At 43.3% G+C, this 18,484-nt stretch overlaps 1 protein-coding gene across 3 annotated transcripts in view; it reads right to left on the reverse strand.

Moving 5' to 3' along the window:
- Positions 1 to 18,484, reverse strand: part of LOC109516813 (glutamate receptor ionotropic, kainate 2-like) — a 72,401-nt gene that overhangs the window by 32,147 nt on the left and 21,770 nt on the right. The window contains exons 2-6 of one of the 3 annotated variants that reach the window (XM_019871614.1): positions 13,420 to 13,587; positions 12,913 to 13,176; positions 8,744 to 8,925; positions 6,940 to 6,993; positions 4,328 to 4,501 (exon numbers count right to left, since the gene is read on the reverse strand). In XM_019871614.1, coding sequence (XP_019727173.1) covers positions 4,328 to 4,501; positions 6,940 to 6,993; positions 8,744 to 8,925; positions 12,913 to 13,176; positions 13,420 to 13,587 — 842 coding nt within the window. The remainder of the gene's footprint in view (positions 1 to 4,327; positions 4,502 to 6,939; positions 6,994 to 8,743; positions 8,926 to 12,912; positions 13,177 to 13,419; positions 13,588 to 18,484) is intronic. The other 2 variants (XM_019871615.1, XM_019871616.1) reach the window with 2 other exon arrangements.

The raw sequence follows: 18,484 nt of genomic DNA on the forward strand, positions 1-18,484 counted from the left end.
CTCTCACCCACAAATGCCGAATATACTATCCAGTAAATCCTATTTGCGCATTGATTCATTTCAGGCAAAAATGCTGAATCTGTCATCTGACCAGGAGGATGGACCAGAAAGGGCTAACCACCCACAGATGACCATTATTCGCTTGAAATTTTGTCTGAATGGAGCCAAGGGGGGGAGTTTGGGCGGTTAGTGTAGCGCCACTGTCAGATTCAAGCGGCGCCGCGACAAAATGGAATCAGACGTTATCGCAAAAAATAAAAATAAAAAAAAACAAACAAAACGAGGACAGCACTCAATCGGGAGCAGAGCTCTGCCGTTTCCTCGGTCATCAGCATGACAAGAACGAGGCACAACGTGGCAACAAATGTCATTTAGTATGAACGCAAAAAAATTGCTCTGCACTCTGGTACGACATCAAATGTTAAAAAGAAGAGCAAATTCACATCCTTCTCCACATTTGCTCTACTCTATAAAACCTTACCACCACATATCATTAAAAACTCATGACCAATAATCCATCTAACTACTACACCGAGCCAAGAGTCTGGTCATAAAGTCAATTGCATCCACAGTTGTCACTCCCATTATGCAAAAATGCATGCATGCTCCATATTCCGGCATCACATCGAGGGGCCTATTTTGACAAATTATTTTGCAAGGAGTGATTACGTACGGGGATGCAAATGATGCCGATGCCAAGTCTCTATCGCAAATAATAATAAAAATAAAATCATCTCCTTGCTAATTGCACATAAATCTGCATGCATCTCAAGCATGAAAGAAACGAGTGTCCAATCGGAAGCGGGAGGCAAAACGAACGCGTGTTGCAGACTTGGCGCAGTGGGACATCACGAGCGCATGCATCATTTCCTGAGGATCCCTTGGAAGCGGGAAGCAATTTGTTTCCTATGGAAGCACACGCAAGCCTTGAAGAACAACCGAGGGAGGCGGATGCATGACTTCATGGAATCGTGTTGACGAAAATCCCCTTGGCTGTTAACTGCGTGATCTCCTCGTGTTACATGCAAGCCATAATTGAAACAACCATATTTAGCATGTCCGGCCGCTATTTGACGCAGTTCTCGCCGTGCCTGCTGTACACAGACTTGCATTGGTATCTACACCTGTAAATAGGGTGACTGTTGGACTCATGTAACCACAATGTTTGGGATGTTAATTTTTTATTTTTTTTTTGCCTTCAGTATCGGTGGCTGGGTATCAGCAGCCTACACGATACCTTAAAATAATGCCGCTAACGACGAGATACCGTTACGGTATTGGTACTCGAGCATCCCTAATTAGAACCTAACCACCAACTACCGCCGATCACAATAACGAATCCATTGCTCAAATAATTCCACTCAAAAATGAGCATGATTATTTTCGTAAAGGCGGTGCCTCTTTACAGACGCCCTTCCCGAACACACAGGCTCACATTTCCGTTTTCCACACTAATTTAAGCAAGCGTGTTAGGCTTCAGCACGATCCATTTACTAGCGTTCTAGTTTAACAGCGTCCCACAGGAAAAAAGCCCCATCATGTCATATTTATTATTCAAATAACCGATCTCAATTAATGAGCCACTCATTATAACGAGCTATTACACCAGAATTTTCTATTGTGCGGATGACACCGGAGAACACCGAGCCCGATGGGTAATTATAGCTCAATGAAACAGACATAAGTGCAATGATGCCGAGGAAGAAAATGGTCGGGCTTTAATCCTTGGCGAGGTACACATCTGGGAATCCCCCCGCACCCCCCTCCCCAACTCTCCTTCAATTAAATCCAAGTACGTTCTGAGCTCAGTGAAGGGGGATTTAGAAGGATCCAAAACACCAAAAAGAATACGAATCTTATTAGCTAAAGGCAACAATTATAGGCAGGCGAGAAAATAATGATCAGAATAGGTCCATCCATACATCCATCCGCATCTTGTGGGTCTTTAATGGTGTTTAATTCACATTTGATTGGATTCTCCCTCAGGATACGCTTAAAAAAAACAAAAAACAAAAAAAACAAATAAAGCAGACTAATCAGTATCTTCGGTCCAAACAGAGTTTCGACGCAGCAAGTGCAGCTTTGTTCATGGCTGCAGGGGCAAAGAAGGACTTCTTATTATGCGCCCTTCCCTGAAACAACACTCGGCCTCACCCGAGGCGCGGAGTGTCACTGAGATTATACACCTCTCTACATTAATGCCAGCAAGTCGTGGGAAGGGGGGGGGGGGAGAACAAAATATACCACGCGTGCCTTTTAATGCTCGCACCGCAGCCATTAACAACTCCCCATCCCCCAGTCAATCAAACCTCGAAAAATCACAAGGTGACCCGGACAGCGGTTGCCCTGGCAACCAGTGCTATACAACTATTACCTGCCTCCCGGAGCCCGGCGAGGTTTGGGGGGGGGGAGAACAAAATATACCACGCGTGCCTTTTAATGCTCGCACCGCAGCCATTAACAACTCCCCATCCCCCAGTCAATCAAACCTCGAAAAATCACAAGGTGACCCGGACAGCGGTTGCCCTGGCAACCAGTGCTATACAACTATTACCTGCCTCCCGGAGCCCGGCGAGGTTTCCACCCCCACCAGGCAGAGAATAAGAACAAGGCACGAGGGAAAGGGAATAAAAGGCAAGGGGGGGGGGGGCAGGAGGGATAAAGGGTGAAAGGTTAGGCTACGACTGCCGCAGCCTCCCCCTGGCTTTTAATTGAATGATCCCCTTCCAAGCGGGCTTCGACGCCGAGAGCGCCGCAGGATGCATGTCATAAATAATAATACAAATCTTCTTAAGCACAAATGAGAAACTCCAAAATTAAAAACATGATTATCACGTGTTGCCCCCGCCGCCGCCGCGTCCCAACCTCAGCCAGCCTCTGCATTTATTATAACCATTAAAAGTAGCTCTTTATATTCAGGCTCTTATCTTTGTAGTCACTCATTATAAAGGGTGGGAACACTCTAAAGAATAAAATACATGAGCGCCAGGATTTATAAATAGTCCACACTAATGAAATAGTCTACCCTGAGCCTCTGGACTTATGATTATTTAAAAGAGCCCCCACTGAGCCCACTGTCTTCAGAGATATGCCAATGCGTGGCATGGAACTTGAGAAACGATTCAAGCAAATGGTAATTTATCAGTTCAACATCTTCCATTTACGATATCGCCATTTATTTCATGGCAAATTATGAAATATTCATGGGAGTTTTCCCCTATATGCACACGCATCCTGCTGCTTGTCTTTGCCTATAGGAACAGGAACAGGAACGTGCAATCGATTAAGAATGTAAAAAGCGTGAATGTGAGTTGATGAAGGAAAAAAAAAACTACGTACACACACAAAAGCTTTATATTATTTCATTATTCAGTGGTTAAACATAACGCTTCTTCTTCCACTTGAATCATACTTAAAGATGCCGAAACACTACTTCAAAATTGCCTTCGCAATTAAAGCAGGTTATGTGAAAGGATAAGATTGGTTCAGCTCCCGTCGCTCTTTGAGGCCAGAAAATGTGAAATCAGAGCTTTGACCTTTCGTTCCTCTCGGTTCCGTCTTCAATGTAATAACCAGTATCTGTGATACCGGATCTTAAAAATGCCAAGATGAAGGCCAGACCTGCTGAAAGATGCGTGCGCTTTGAAGGCCGGCGGAGAAAATCGATTGTTTCCAACAACAAAAACACCAAAAGAGCGACCTTGATTGTTCCCAACGAACTCCGAAATCCTCTTTTTCACTTTCAAACCACCTTATCCCACGCACTCTTGGAGAGCTTCCCAAAAAAACAAGGCCGTAATTTACATCCAATAGCCCACTCACCGCTAAAGCCCCATATCCTTTCCCAGCCAACTTCTCTTCTCGGTCTCTGCACGAACATTGACAGATTGTCATATTTTGGCCACGCTCCCGGAGGAGAGATGAGAGAAGCAGGAGGGCAGATAAATGCCTATTACCATTCACACCAGCTCATTACTGCGCATTTAAAACCCATGAGCACCAGCACAAAGCTCCCTGCGGAGAACCGTCATGCTATTATCAGGCAGCGTAAACACCATAAAGCTCGTGTCGTAACATCAAACTTGATGGAATATGTGGCAAAAAATATTTGGAGGCCACAGAGGTTATTTAGGGTAGAATGCAATCTGCTCTATGCTTGCTTGGATCGGTGCTCGGTTGAGAGCCAATCCAAAATCGTGATGTCACCTCTACTTTTTTTTTCTTTTTGAAGCGGTATAGAAAACTGGAAGACAAAATTCCAAATTGTACCACCTCGGGCGGCGTTCAACTTCAGCCGCTGCACAAAATAAGAAAGTTTGTGGCCTACCGTCATGAATCCATCCAGGAGGCCCGAGTCGGGTTTGGGCGGAGCTTGTAGCCGCTCCATGGACCACTTTTCGATAATGGACGACACCTGTGAGTTTTCTGTGTTGAGGATGCGAAAACCGGTCATGTTCACTCCGCTGAAACGGTACGGCTCCATGTCCAGGGCAAAAAGGTCCTGCAAGCAAGCGCAAAACTTTCATGGTGAATTGCTGCAAATGTGAGCACTTCTGCAATAATGGCAAAAGTAAAGAACCTGAAACCACTATTGAAGGTTTTTCCATTATGTTACCTCTCGCTGAGGCGGTGTTTATTTATTTATCCCCCCGCCGTCCCCCCAGTCATTCAAGGTTACAGGTAGGCGTTTGGTGCCTTGCCATTTATCACACACGCATAGAAGGACGACCCAATTGTCCTGCATTCTGGCACTCCGAGCCGTCACAGCACTGTTGACAGAGCGGCCCGGAAATGGAGCGCCAGTGTCACAGCTAGCTGCCTGAACCTGAAAGCGGCATGGCAACAGCGCTTTGGCTGCCTCCCAACATACAGCGGCATTGGCCTTCAATCTGACAGTGGCTGATGAGAAAGTCGCCCGACAAGCAGCATGCGGTCCAAGTCGACGTACTATACGCGTCACTTACAATATGTTGACAACAGTATCGGGACTCTTGACTTTTACGCCCGAATGTCAATCCAGATGTGTATTTATGAAGTCCACCCCTGACGAATTGTTTCACATTAAGGTCATCCGGGCATGCACTAATGCAGTGGTTGACAAAAAACAAAACAATATGCAATCAATTATCATCTCGGTATCTCACAAAACAAACAGTCAAATAATTATTTCTGCCCTGTACGAGGTCCGTGGGAGCAAAAACTTTTGAGCAGCTCGGCTTAAATAATTCTTGCTTTGTAGACTGCAGTGGAGACTCGGCTCAGTACATTTACACGACATACACATGAGTAGAGCTACTGAAATATTTTGATAGCTCCCGTTAATCAGACATTTCTCCTTGTCCTTCCTCATTTCACATGGAGAGTAATGAAGCTTTTTTTTCCCCCCAAAATTTGCCTAAGCCTGTGCAGCACTTACTGATCGTGTGCCAGTTTGTTTGGCTGTGGGGATTTTCTGGCCAGGTCACATCAGAAACAAGGATGTGGTGGAAGCAAGTCTTGTTGTCTCCATGTGCAAAGTACGGCTGGATTGGAATAATCTCAGTTGCTATGCATGAACCACATCTGTTGTCAACGGCTTCTTTGTCTTCGGGGATAAAGCCACCAGTGGAGATTGAGGCATGGGCAGAAAGCCAAGATTTCTCTGATTCGATTCGTGCAATATAGGTTTGGTTTTCAAAGGCAATTCCAATTAGTTTATCAAATGTGGGGTATGCGCCACTGGCATGACCAAAATGTGCTTAAATTTTTTGGGTGTGTGTGTGTGTGTGTGTGTGTGTGTGCTAAAGGAAGGTCGTCGGCTATAGAATACAGTCTCAAGTACTGCTAGTAGATCCCAGAGTTCAAAGCAAACATGGTGAAGCAGCATTTCGCTGTTGTGCTGCACGCAAACGGAATAAGCTGCCAACAGAAGGGATGATTTTACCTCTGTTTTAAAATGTTTTAAACATTGTACTTTTAATTATGTAAAGTACATTCTGTTACCTTGTATATGAAATGTGCGATATAAATAAAGCTGCCTTGTTTTTGCCTTTCTGTAAGAAAAACAAATCCCTTCCGGTCTCTTGTGATGGAACAGTTTATTTTCATTTAAAGACTAGAAAGGATTAAAGGGGCTTGAAAATGTTCCTAAAACGGAAACCGATGCACGCATAAAGTAGCATTCTCGCGTGTCATGTGAATATATTCTCATCATAGATTTGCCCAAAATGTCTTGGTAAAACCAGACTTAGGTATGAGGGGGAATGAATGCTAATGCTGTAATCACTAATCAGCTCCTCATGAAGATGGCCGTGCGCTGTCACATGTCATTTGCAGGTCAGTCTTGCTCAACCTTTGTCTTTTAGCGCTCAGGTAACAGAGTGTCACATGTTTATTAGGGCCATTATGGACCTAATAGCTGACAGTACCATCTTGTCAGGGCTATTAGCCCAGCTCCAAGACCTCTTCTCCTCACTCGGGTTCAGCCGAGATGTGCCTTGTTTCATCCGCGGCTCTCTTTGTGGACGCTTGATCAAACGGCAACGCTGTCAGAAGCACACTCAAATATTTCCAAACTGCTTTTGTTTCTGCCTCTGGAGATTGCGGATGGCGAATTTGGGTGCAAAAGGTTGGCCGGGGGGAGGGATTGAGAAAAATCGATTGAAGTCGAATGCGCTGAAAATTCAAAAGGGTGTATTTATAGTTAGCTGCCTGCGTTGGGGAAAGTTCAACCTTGTCAATCACAACAAAGTCAGCTGATGGTTTAAATAATGGGGAGTTGTTTTTGAACGGGCGCTCGGATGAGTTATTCTCGGCGACCAAAGACACAGCAGGTAAACAGATGGAAATTGGACAAGCAATTCTACTAATGGAGCAGTGCGAAAATAACAACAACATCATTTAACCACAGCTATATCTATTTACAAATATTTTTTTAAAAAAGGGGGGCAGTTGACTCACCAGAGTGGTAAAAATGTAGTGATAGTACTCTGTCATCATCCCCATGGCAAGAGCCTAAAGGTCAAAGAGATCATTCAAAAATGAACACGTTACGACAATACATCCACATTTCATTTCATCCGCCACTCCGAAAAACAACGATGACGCATCTCCCGACTTATAAAACGCAACTGAGAGGTGGCTTTGGACTTAACAATACCTTTGCGTCTCGGTTACTTTTTGTTACGAACATATGACATTCAGAGTGACGGACGGAATGGAAAAAAAAAAAGATTAAAATGAGAGAACGTAAATGATCTTGAATATTATAATTTTGTTTACTTCAGCCGCGGCACTTTTCTCATTGCCAATTTTTCAACCTGACATTTTCTGTGAGCTCAAACATGCCTGACTTTTTGGTGTATTTCATCCATCAAATTCTTAGGAGAAGGGTGCAGTCCACATTGCATTTCAGTTCCTCAACGGAAAACAATCTGACGTACCCTACAGGACAAATTATTGGGACTGCTAAATTTTCAATATCCCCCAAAAAAAGGTGTAGCGATGCTTCTTTACAGACTTTAATGTAATGTCATATTGGTGGACCTGCCACGACTCATTCATGTCATTCCTTTCTGTATTTCATGACCTGTTAAAAAAAATCAACAAAGTCTGCTAATGCGTCATTAACTGGCTTCAGCCTCTGTCAACTTGTCCACCGAAAAATTATTTCCCCTGATAATTGTCGTTTACCGGGGAATATTATAATACACAACTGTTGGGGGAGCCCCGGAGCAAAAAGAGCTCCTAAGTGCTGCTTTAATTCTTCGATAAATAATCATTCTTGTTGTTTCCCGCCGAGACGCAGCTGTAAAGGCAATTCAGCCGACAATATGCTGCCGGTACGACGTCCATTCGTTTAGAAGCCCCGCAGTTCTCATAAAGAATATGGCCCTATTCAACAAAATTTAGCATGCATGTGAGTGAGATTAGATATTCTAATTAAAACCCTCCATTGTGCCATGAAGACGGGTGGGTTCGTCGCCTAAGATCTCATATTTTATAAAGCGATTACGGATGCGCAGGCCCGAGACACGATCCGGGATCATTTGCATCCGTTTTTTTTTTGTTTTTTTTTTTAAAGAGTCTGAAGTGAAACTTTCAGGCAGATTTAGGAGACGTTTGCATGACAATGACTTCATTAAAAATGTGAAACTTTTGCCTTTGAGTTCCCCTCGTGATCGACAACTAGATATGTTGCGCACAAAAAATATATATATTAGTGCTGTCAAACGATTTAAATATTTAATCACACTGAAATGTATGAATGTCATAGTTAACTCATAATTAATCGCAATTAATCACACATTTTGATTTATTTTTGTCATATTTTTTTCCCATTTTAATGCTCTCATCAACATGGGAATCGTGGATCAGTTTTCTTTGTGCAAAATGCAAATATTTACTGAAACAATTTCGATTTTCAATTTTACATTAACATTTTTCATGTGGAGCACATTTTATTTTAGAGCAACCTAACATCCGCTGTGAAGTGATGCCGCATTAATCTCGCGATAAAAAAATTTAATCCCGTTAAAATTTATTTCAATTAATGCCGATAATAACGCGTTAAACTGACAGCACTAAAATATATATATAAACATTCACACTCTTATTGCCAGCTCGGGAAAGATGTTTCTACAAAAGAAAACAGATGATGACAACTGTCCCCTTCCATTTGTAGACATTATGTAAAAGGGTACATTTAATGAAAAAATGGCCGCTTCTTCCCTATGGCTGGTGAATCTTAATGCGGCACTCAAACCTGTTTTAATATCCAGGCTGCCATCTCGTGTCCGCAATCGAAGATGACGTGGAATTCTTTCGCTTTCTTCATCTCTTTGAGAAGCGGCTTGGCGTCCTTGGTCTCCGTGGGCAGCTGTCGGATCTTCAAACGAATGTTGTATCGTGACGGCGCCTTGATCAGCTCCTGCAGTCGAATGAGTCCTGCAGACAAAAGGAGACGCAAACGCTGCCGGAGCGTTTAAAAGAACGGCATTGTGCGCGCATTGTTTGATGTGCCGCCATTTTGAAGTGTTGGTGAAGATGCCATAAAACCGAGAGGTTCTTCTAGGCTCATCTGCTTATGATTCCCTAATTCCCCCCACCCCCACCTCATTGATCCTCCTACTCATATTTCGAGAGCAAATATACCAATATGGACCTATCGAGGCGAATTTCACACAGAGTCGGAATGTTGCGCTACAGTAGGAACAAAGCCAGAGAATCGTACGTCGGGTTCTGTTTGTCGAGCTCGCACCTTTTGTCATCCTCACCTTTTTCCAGTCTGGACCACACGCTTGGGTCAAAAGCTCTCCCTGTGATGAGATCACAATGAGTCACCCCCCCCCCAGCCCCCCCGGCGTGAAAAACTCCAGAGTTCAGTGATGAAAGCGGCCGGATTGATGGGAGAGATGATTACTTGTCATGGTTATAAAAATGGATGGAGGGCCGAGGGTATTTTGAGAAGTGAGAGAAGAGAGAGATAGGATTTTTTTTCTTCTTCTTTTTTTTTTATGGAACCACTTTAAGATAGCTGAGCCTATTTCTTATGTTGAAATGAACTACTGTGTGAGCACTATAATGGGGTCCCCGGGAGCGAGACTGGATCTCTGGATGGGGTGTCAAATAGGAACACGGATGTCTTGTTGTGTGAAAAATAAAACCATTGTGAGGAAGGATGGTGAAACTCCCAAAAGCTCTCCTTGGGGGATTTCTAATAGATGCCCACATGTTACAGAAAGTCTCCTTATTGCAGAAAAGAGGAGGAAATGGGATATTTTATTTTCTTGACTTCTACATTACTGGCAGAGAGTCCTCTTGTTGACAGTCAAGTGCCTCGGAAATGGTGGGAGGTCAACTTAAGATTCAATTATTATGTATGACGTTGCGCAAGATTTCGGGATGAATTTTGCTTAGCTTTCGGCTTTTTGTGATCTCACTTCAGAAGTTTACAATCCCCTCCAGAAGCAGTGGAACGGCAAGGCTAATTCTTTTGGGATTTTTTTTTTCTTTTGTTTGAAGCTGGACTTCTCAACCTTTGTCTCAAATTCAGCTTTTGATCTGAAACCCAAACGTGAAACCCAAAAGGAATGGAAATTGCCGTAAACACACCAATCTCCACACGGAAAGGCAAGGAAATGACAACGCCCAAACCTCTGAACGTTGAGGCAGTCACATTCAGCGCTCGTGAAAATATAATTCACCGCATTTTCTATGGGAGAAACAGATTTGAAATAAGAAACCATTTGGAAGTCGAGCGGCGTTAGAAAACAGATTGCGTGCAACTTTGGATGTTGCACTGGACGTCTCATGGGATACATCTCAAAAAGGAGCGTCAACACCCGAGATGCAGACCAATTGTCATTTATTGGAAGGTTGAGGAGCTATACAGACACACGTCTGCTGAAGTGTTCATACTGTCATTTTGGGAGGTGTTAATCTTAAAAAAAAAAAAAAGTCTGTCAAGGGAGGGGAACGTTTGCGAAACACTGTCAGTGTAGATATTTGTGGGTTCTAGCTAATGCCTTCAGACATTCCCCCTGGATCTTCTAACGGCTGTGTGTGAATATTTTATCCCCTCCGATAGTCTTTCCCGCCAGCCGTCAGATAGGCTCCAAATCAGTAGCTAAGGGCCCTGGAGCATGAAGCTGTGTGATTTGTGAGCCTGGGGCCAGGTGAAGGTGGTGGTGGTGGTGGTGGCACCAATGGGTGGGAGGGGTTTCGAGGCAACACAGCTGTCACACTTTTCAGGCCGTCAGGTGTGTTCTACGCAGGCACTCTCCTGCCTAAATCCCCCTTTGGAGCCAGTCTCGGAGTGGGGGATTGTGGGGAGTGAAATGTCGCCTTTCAGCATCACACCGTGGCGATTTGCTGGACAACACGCTGAGCTCCCAGGCAGGGCATGCGGGGAGGAGGTCAAGGGGACTACATAGATGAATGTGGCCATTGGGAGGGGCGATAATCTAAGGTTAACGCGCAAAGGGCTAGCATGCTGCGATGTGACGTACAATCACCGGGAGTTATCCGATGTAATCCGATAATAAGCACTGTGGCAAATATGTAGCCTGATACGAAGGGAGATAGAATGGCACTCATACCGACCAAAGTTGACCGAAATGATGTTTGTATTTTTATTTTTTTTGTTCCTTTATAAATTAGCATGGGGTGGCCTTGCTCATGGAAGATGACGCGAGCTGACGGAACTGGAGCATTTTTCCCCATCTGGTGTCGGGGAATGCTCCCATCAAGACGAATTTTTTTTTTTTTTTTGCAAACAGTGAATGGCCACAGCAACAACGTGCAACGAAATAAAAGACTTTCAATAATTTTTCATCTTAAACATCTTTGGATGAAACATCCAAAGTTTGACGAGGATTCGATAAATTTGAACTCTACAAAAGGGCAAAAATCTAACTGGCAGACTTCCTTTTAGGTTTAGCATATGGCCCCAAGAGACATTTTTTTTATAAGTCCTAGGCTGTTGCATAAGCCTAATAATTTTCACACATCTCAGTGAAAGCTATAACCGAGAATGTGTCGTTAAAGATTTGGAGATGGGAGGGGTGGGCTACTGAGTCATTTATTGAAAATTGCACAGAAAATCTGTAAAATATATTTTTTTATGGCAGGCCTGATGTGTGTGAAAAGTTTAATGAGGTTTTTTTCATGTTTCGACCCTCAAAATCAGCACTGTTTTCTTCCCCAAAAGCGTTTCCCAAACTTTGTGTTTTACCATCATGAAGGCCAAAACACTCTTCGGAGGCAAATATGAGGTACAGGAGATCGAGTTAACCCGCTTGGAGGAAGCTCACTTCCTGTGCATTTTAAGGCATGGCGACAAAGATATTTTACGTTTCGGGGTGCTACACCTGCCTCCCGATTTTCAGTTTCTTCCTGTTTCAATGTGAGGGAATCGAGAAGCGGAGCAGGCTGGGAGGGAACGTTTCATTCTAAAAGAAGCAACAAGAGGAAATGGGCTCTTGCAAGGTACCCCGTCATTTTGGAAATAGCTTTTTCTAGGTGTTCGGGGCAATACCGAAGAGAAAAATTTGATCAAAACAAGATGTCGTCACCTTGTTGGAGGTATCTAGAGCTGAAGGCTCGCAAACAGACCAGCGCTGAGGCTGAATGACATCATATTGCATCGAATGACATGTATGCTAATACTGTACCAATCCAACCTTGTCGGTGGCAACTAACTAAATGAAATGTAATGCACTCCCGAGCACCAGAAATGTTGATTTTTTTTTTTCCCCCCCATTGTGTCACTCGTCAATATTTCAAAGCTCCTCATAACGCGCGCTATTTTCCTTGCATTAAGCTGCCATCTCCCCCCAAAAGCTCGTAAATTGTGTACCATTTGAATGTCGTTACCTTCGGCGGGGCAATTACCTTTTCGCTCGTAAAGATATCAAAGCCGCTAAAATACAACTGGTCTCTTAAAAGGCACATTATGAGGCCCTTCACAAAGCGTACGGAGAGACAAAATGGCTCATAGCGCCCCCCCCCCCTTGGAGATCAAGTGTCTGTGTGTTATTAATGGCGGCTGTCAGAGCACACACAGCACAGTGCGGCATTGCATTAATCTGAAGAGACGCTGGGTCATTCTGGGTAATGTGGTCCTCCCTCTGTTCTTTTTTTTTTTTTTTTTTTAAAGCCTCGTACTGCTGACGTCTTTGTAGGAAGACTGGCAAGAGCAGCACCTGGAGGACCCGAGCGAGAACAGTAAGCTATTGATTTTGGAATTAGCTTGACAGGTTGCAAAGCACTCGCCCAACTCTTTGAGTGTCTCTTTTGTAGTTTCCATCTGGTGCCTCTTGCCACTAAAGGCAAAAAAAGATTAGCGCTTCTCACCATCGTCAACAACAACCTCCTGCGACTTTGCGGAAATGGCTTATGGGCTTAAGAAGGAAATAGAGCGGCAGCTGTTACCTGTACCTGTGCTGTCGTCGTAGACTACGGTGACGGTTCTCCACTTGAAGAAGTGCACCAGGTCCAGAATGGCTCGGCTGAGGGACGAGAAGTCCGGGTACAGGCTGACATAGTAGGAATCCCTGTTGTCCGACACCTGATGCTTCCACTTGGTTTGGACGTGGGGCACTCCCAGAGCATTGCAGATGGACTGGACCGCGTTGGCCGACGAGCTGTGCGACGGCCCAAATATGGCGGCCACTCCCAGGGACAGCTGGTCACATGCTGGGTGAGGATGCGGCAAGAGGCATAAAAGTGGCAATTTCGACACTAGCACATTCTAATGAGATCCACTAAAAAGACAGTCGCTGCCAGAGAGTCCACCTGCCTACCAAGGTTATTTTAGTTCACAAAAACTAACCAAATAAGTAACATTGAAAAAAACTTCTTTTTTTTTTTTTGTTAACGACATAAAGACTAACTAGAGTGGAAAATTTCCAAACTTCTTTAACCCTGCTGGCTGCTCACCTTTGCGGGAGGCCTCGAAGCTGTCAAAGATGTTTATTCTCTGGATGTCGTAGGTCAGCGTGGTGTTGGGGAGCAACGTGCGGTTCCTGTTGATTGTGTTCAAGGCAAATTTGAAGGCGAGTTCCTCCGCTCCTGAGGGGCCGCTTTCGATGGATTCAAATATTCCCCCTGCAGGCAGAAAAACACAAAAAAACCCCCCAGACTTAAACAATTTCAGTCCACTCAAACTCTTTTAATCTTAATCTAGATCAAGAATTTCTTGTTCGATTTACAATGTTGCCAAGATGTTCCCTGGATCCAGATTACATTTGACACGACTGTCACCTTTACCTTCCAGGCTTTCTCCAGCTCCTCTCTGAGCCCTTGGTATTTCTCGTGTTCCTTCTTTCTGATGTTTCCATCACTTGGGACCGCTACATCGGCTTTATATATCGATCCATTACATAAAAAAAACAAAAAACGCAAGTATACAATGCATAGCAAATGCTGGATGTATTGTCGTGTAGGTGTGCCTTCAAGAGGCGGGGCCTGGTGGTCCAGTATGCGCTCACTGTTTATATGGTTGACCTTTCTCCCGACATTCAATAATCGCCGCGTTCATTGGTGATTGCACATGTAATTGATTCCAGGCGTTATTATTACTACGGGTCAAGTGAATTTTAACGCGTGTATGAGAGTAAAGAATGCTAACATTTGACTTCAAACATTGAAACACGATGACTCAAGTTTTTTTTTTTTGTTGTTGTTTTTGATGAAGACGCCATGACCCTGGAGCAGAGGAACTCAATTTCCATTATTTCCTAACGCGAACAAATTGGGATGGATACCGCAAATGGTGCGTGAAGGTGCCGAGTGGTACATTGACAGGCAACATAAGCGCATTTGGTTACCAGCACTCTTCAGTATAATTAATGACGTGCGGATGAAAGGTTGAGTTCAGTGGTGGGCGACCTTCCTTAACCGCCTCACTCAACCTTGACAGGAAAGGCTGACTTTCCCATTTCCCTCTATTGATTTCAATCAATCATCAAACCAGAAGTTAGGGGGGGGGGGTATGGGGGGAAGGAAAAAAAACAAAAACACAAGAGCACAGACAGCGAAGAGGTATGCTTAGCACGTGATTTGAATATGAACATCTTTCTCAAATGTCACACCACACGCCCGTGTTCATTTTTTCCTTAATGTCTGCACGGAGACGATCTTAATGAGCAGGAATCGACAAAGTAAGAGCGCGGCGACAATAAACTGCAACCAACACACACTGTTTGAGACTAAATTATCACCGCTGAGGTATAGTTAATTTTAAAACAGCTCCCCTTGGAAATGTGGAGGTTTTTTTTGGGGAGCTGAACAAAAGCCATTAAAGCTACAAACAATCCCCTCAGTATCGTTTGCAACATTAAATAAAGGAAAAGAAAAGGTTGAATTGATTTTCCTCAACGATTTTCTTTTTCTTTTTATAACGAGCAGAAAATATCAATAAAATAGGAGTATATGAAATGATTTGTTTATTTTTAATTAAGATAACTAGGATCCTCGGCCATCCTCCGGTTAATATTAATTGTGTACCACAAAAAAAAAAAAAAAAGAAAAATGAGTCAGGACCCAATAAAAATACTATCCAAATACTTTTGACAGGTGCAGCTGTTGGAATGTTTTGACAAACTATTTCTTGCTGTTGGTCAATTGATAACGAAAACTCCAATTCACCATGTCAAGAGGTTTTAATACTGCATTATGTAATATTTTATGTAGAAATGAGGTAGGACTTGGCTTTTGGGGCGATATTCTCTTATGCGTTAAAAAAAATCTATCCAGTTGTTTACATTTTTAGATTTGTGTGATATAATCAATAATTATAATAATAATAATAATAAGGGAAAAAAGTCAATTTCCCCCAATTTTTTTCTTTTTTTAAAGAATCCAAGCATTCAAACCCACATATGTCTTTATGTATTTAAAAAATGTTTTAAAGTAAATAACGGACAGAAAATGGCTGGCACTAAGTTCGAGTGCAAAAACGACAATGACGAGATCGAGAGGTCTCGAAAACAACACTTGAGCAAGAGCAGCAACAAGGTCAATAATCCGGCAGAGACTGCCAAAGCAGACTTGGTTCACTTGGATGACCAAATGGGCAGCAGGTGTGCACGCTGGAAGGAAAGCCCTCCACCGCCACCTCGCTGGATGCAGACACACAAGAACCTGATCGTGACACTTATTTGCATGAACGCAAGTAAAGAGGTTTGCGTTGGGTGTACAGCGAGCTATTTCCTTACATTACCTGTACATTTTCACTTTCCCCTTGAGGCCAACTAGAGAGCTGAACGCGGTTCAACTAAGTGGAAATCGATGAAACGTGGCGGCGTACGAATTTGAACTCATCAAGTCACTTAAGTACAGGCTTTTTGTTATGCTGTCATTGAGTCAGCTACTGCAATAGATTTTTTTTCTTTTATCCATCTCATCTCACATTCATTTAAAGGAAAGAAAAAAAAAAAGTAGAAAAAGGGCTGAAAGTTGCAATGCACCATGATTGGAATCACATCAGCCGCAGCTAATAGACAATGATTACGCTCTGGCCTCACGGCCTCTTGCGAGCAGGCAGAGCTCACTCGGTGTATTCAAGCAGACTTCAAATGAGCAGCAGGGGTGACACTTTTTACCTTCTTTGCCGTATTCTGCATGGCCTGGACATGAAAGTAGGATTGAAAAGGGACGGAAAACGAACAGCAAATCTTTTTTTCTATGGGTTAAGTTGGGCAATTTTCAAACTTTAAAAAAAAAAAAAAAATACAAATCCAACTCGACAGTGTGTCACTTATTCTGTTCAAGCGTGGTGGGGAGTTCGAGTCTATTTCAAGTGACTTCAGGCAAAAGGTGGAATATACTCTGTCGGGACTGGTCGCCAGTTGAAGTGCTTTTATTTTGAAAATATGTATTCGTTCGGCCGTAGTTGTAACTGAGGAAGTCCTTCACACTTCAGAGAGAATTCCTCAGGTAATTTTTCTCGGTTAAGTCACTCATTTGTGTGGATACACGCTGCTAGGCAAAATTTGTGAAGCACAACTAATTTGTTATTGAAAACTATGCTGCACTGTCAACTAAAACAGGAGAGAAAGGACAGGGAGACTTGGCAGCAACGCAGTCGTACAAACATGACTCCACATCTATCAAGCTTCTCATTAGCTACGTCAATTTTGTTTGCAAGATTGAACCACGACTATTTAAGAAAAAGACACTCCTGAGCGTGCAACAGCCTAATGCTGAATCATTTTAAGATTACACCAGCATGGGGAAAACTCATTTAGGCATGTCCTGAGAGTCGAAAATTAAATTACTCGGCGAAATGATCAGATAATAACTCGCTAATTCAATTCGGAAACGACTCCTACATGTTGCGTGGCACCTTTCAAAGAAACAGATGCGGAATTGTTTTCAACAACACTTGAGCAAGAGCAGCAACAAGGTCAATAATCCGGCAGAGACTGCCAAAGCAGACTTGGTTCACTTGGATGACCAAATGGGCAGCAGGTGTGCACGCTGGAAGGAAAGCCCTCCACCGCCACCTCGCTGGATGCAGACACACAAGAACCTGATCGTGACACTTATTTGCATGAACGCAAGTAAAGAGGTTTGCGTTGGGTGTACAGCGAGCTATTTCCTTACATTACCTGTACATTTTCACTTTCCCCTTGAGGCCAACTAGAGAGCTGAACGCGGTTCAACTAAGTGGAAATCGATGAAACGTGGCGGCGTACGAATTTGAACTCATCAAGTCACTTAAGTACAGGCTTTTTGTTATGCTGTCATTGAGTCAGCTACTGCAATAGATTTTTTTTCTTTTATCCATCTCATCTCACATTCATTTAAAGGAAAGAAAAAAAAAAAGTAGAAAAAGGGCTGAAAGTTGCAATGCACCATGATTGGAATCACATCAGCCGCAGCTAATAGACAATGATTACGCTCTGGCCTCACGGCCTCTTGCGAGCAGGCAGAGCTCACTCGGTGTATTCAAGCAGACTTCAAATGAGCAGCAGGGGTGACACTTTTTACCTTCTTTGCCGTATTCTGCATGGCCTGGACATGAAAGTAGGATTGAAAAGGGACGGAAAACGAACAGCAAATCTTTTTTTCTATGGGTTAAGTTGGGCAATTTTCAAACTTTAAAAAAAAAAAAAAAAATACAAATCCAACTCGACAGTGTGTCACTTATTCTGTTCAAGCGTGGTGGGGAGTTCGAGTCTATTTCAAGTGACTTCAGGCAAAAGGTGGAATATACTCTGTCGGGACTGGTCGCCAGTTGAAGTGCTTTTATTTTGAAAATATGTATTCGTTCGGCCGTAGTTGTAACTGAGGAAGTCCTTCACACTTCAGAGAGAATTCCTCAGGTAATTTTTCTCGGTTAAGTCACTCATTTGTGTGGATACACGCTGCTAGGCAAAATTTGTGAAGCACAACTAATTTGTTATTGAAAACTATGCTGCACTGTCAACTAAAACAGGAGAGAAAGGACAGGGAGACTTGGCAGCAACGCAGTCGTACAAACATGACTCCACATCTATCAAGCTTCTCATTAGCTACGTCAATTTTGTTTGCAAGATTGAACCACGACTATTTAAGAAAAAGACACTCCTGAGCGTGCAACAGCCTAATGCTGAATCATTTTAAGATTACACCAGCATGGGGAAAACTCATTTAGGCATGTCCTGAGAGTCGAAAATTAAATTACTCGGCGAAATGATCAGATAATAACTCGCTAATTCAATTCGGAAACGACTCCTACATGTTGCGTGGCACCTTTCAAAGAAACAGATGCGGAATTGTTTTCACGTGCTTAATTTATGCAGCGGAGCTGGGTTGTTTTTTTTTTTCTTTCTTTCTCGCAAGAGCACTTTCATAATTGAAGCAAAATAGCCTCTGTCCCGTCCTGTCCTTTCACAACATGTTGTTTTGGTCCAAATGACTGCAGGTGCAGGTGTGTGAATCATAGCGGCGAGTGTGTGTGTGTGTGTGTGTGTGTGTGTGTGTGTGTGTGTGTGTGTGTGTGTGTGTGTGTGTGTGT

This window comes from Hippocampus comes, unplaced genomic scaffold, assembly GCF_001891065.2.
Source record: "Hippocampus comes isolate QL1 unplaced genomic scaffold, H_comes_QL1_v1.1 scaffold77, whole genome shotgun sequence".
Taxonomy (NCBI): Eukaryota; Metazoa; Chordata; class Actinopteri; order Syngnathiformes; family Syngnathidae; genus Hippocampus; species Hippocampus comes.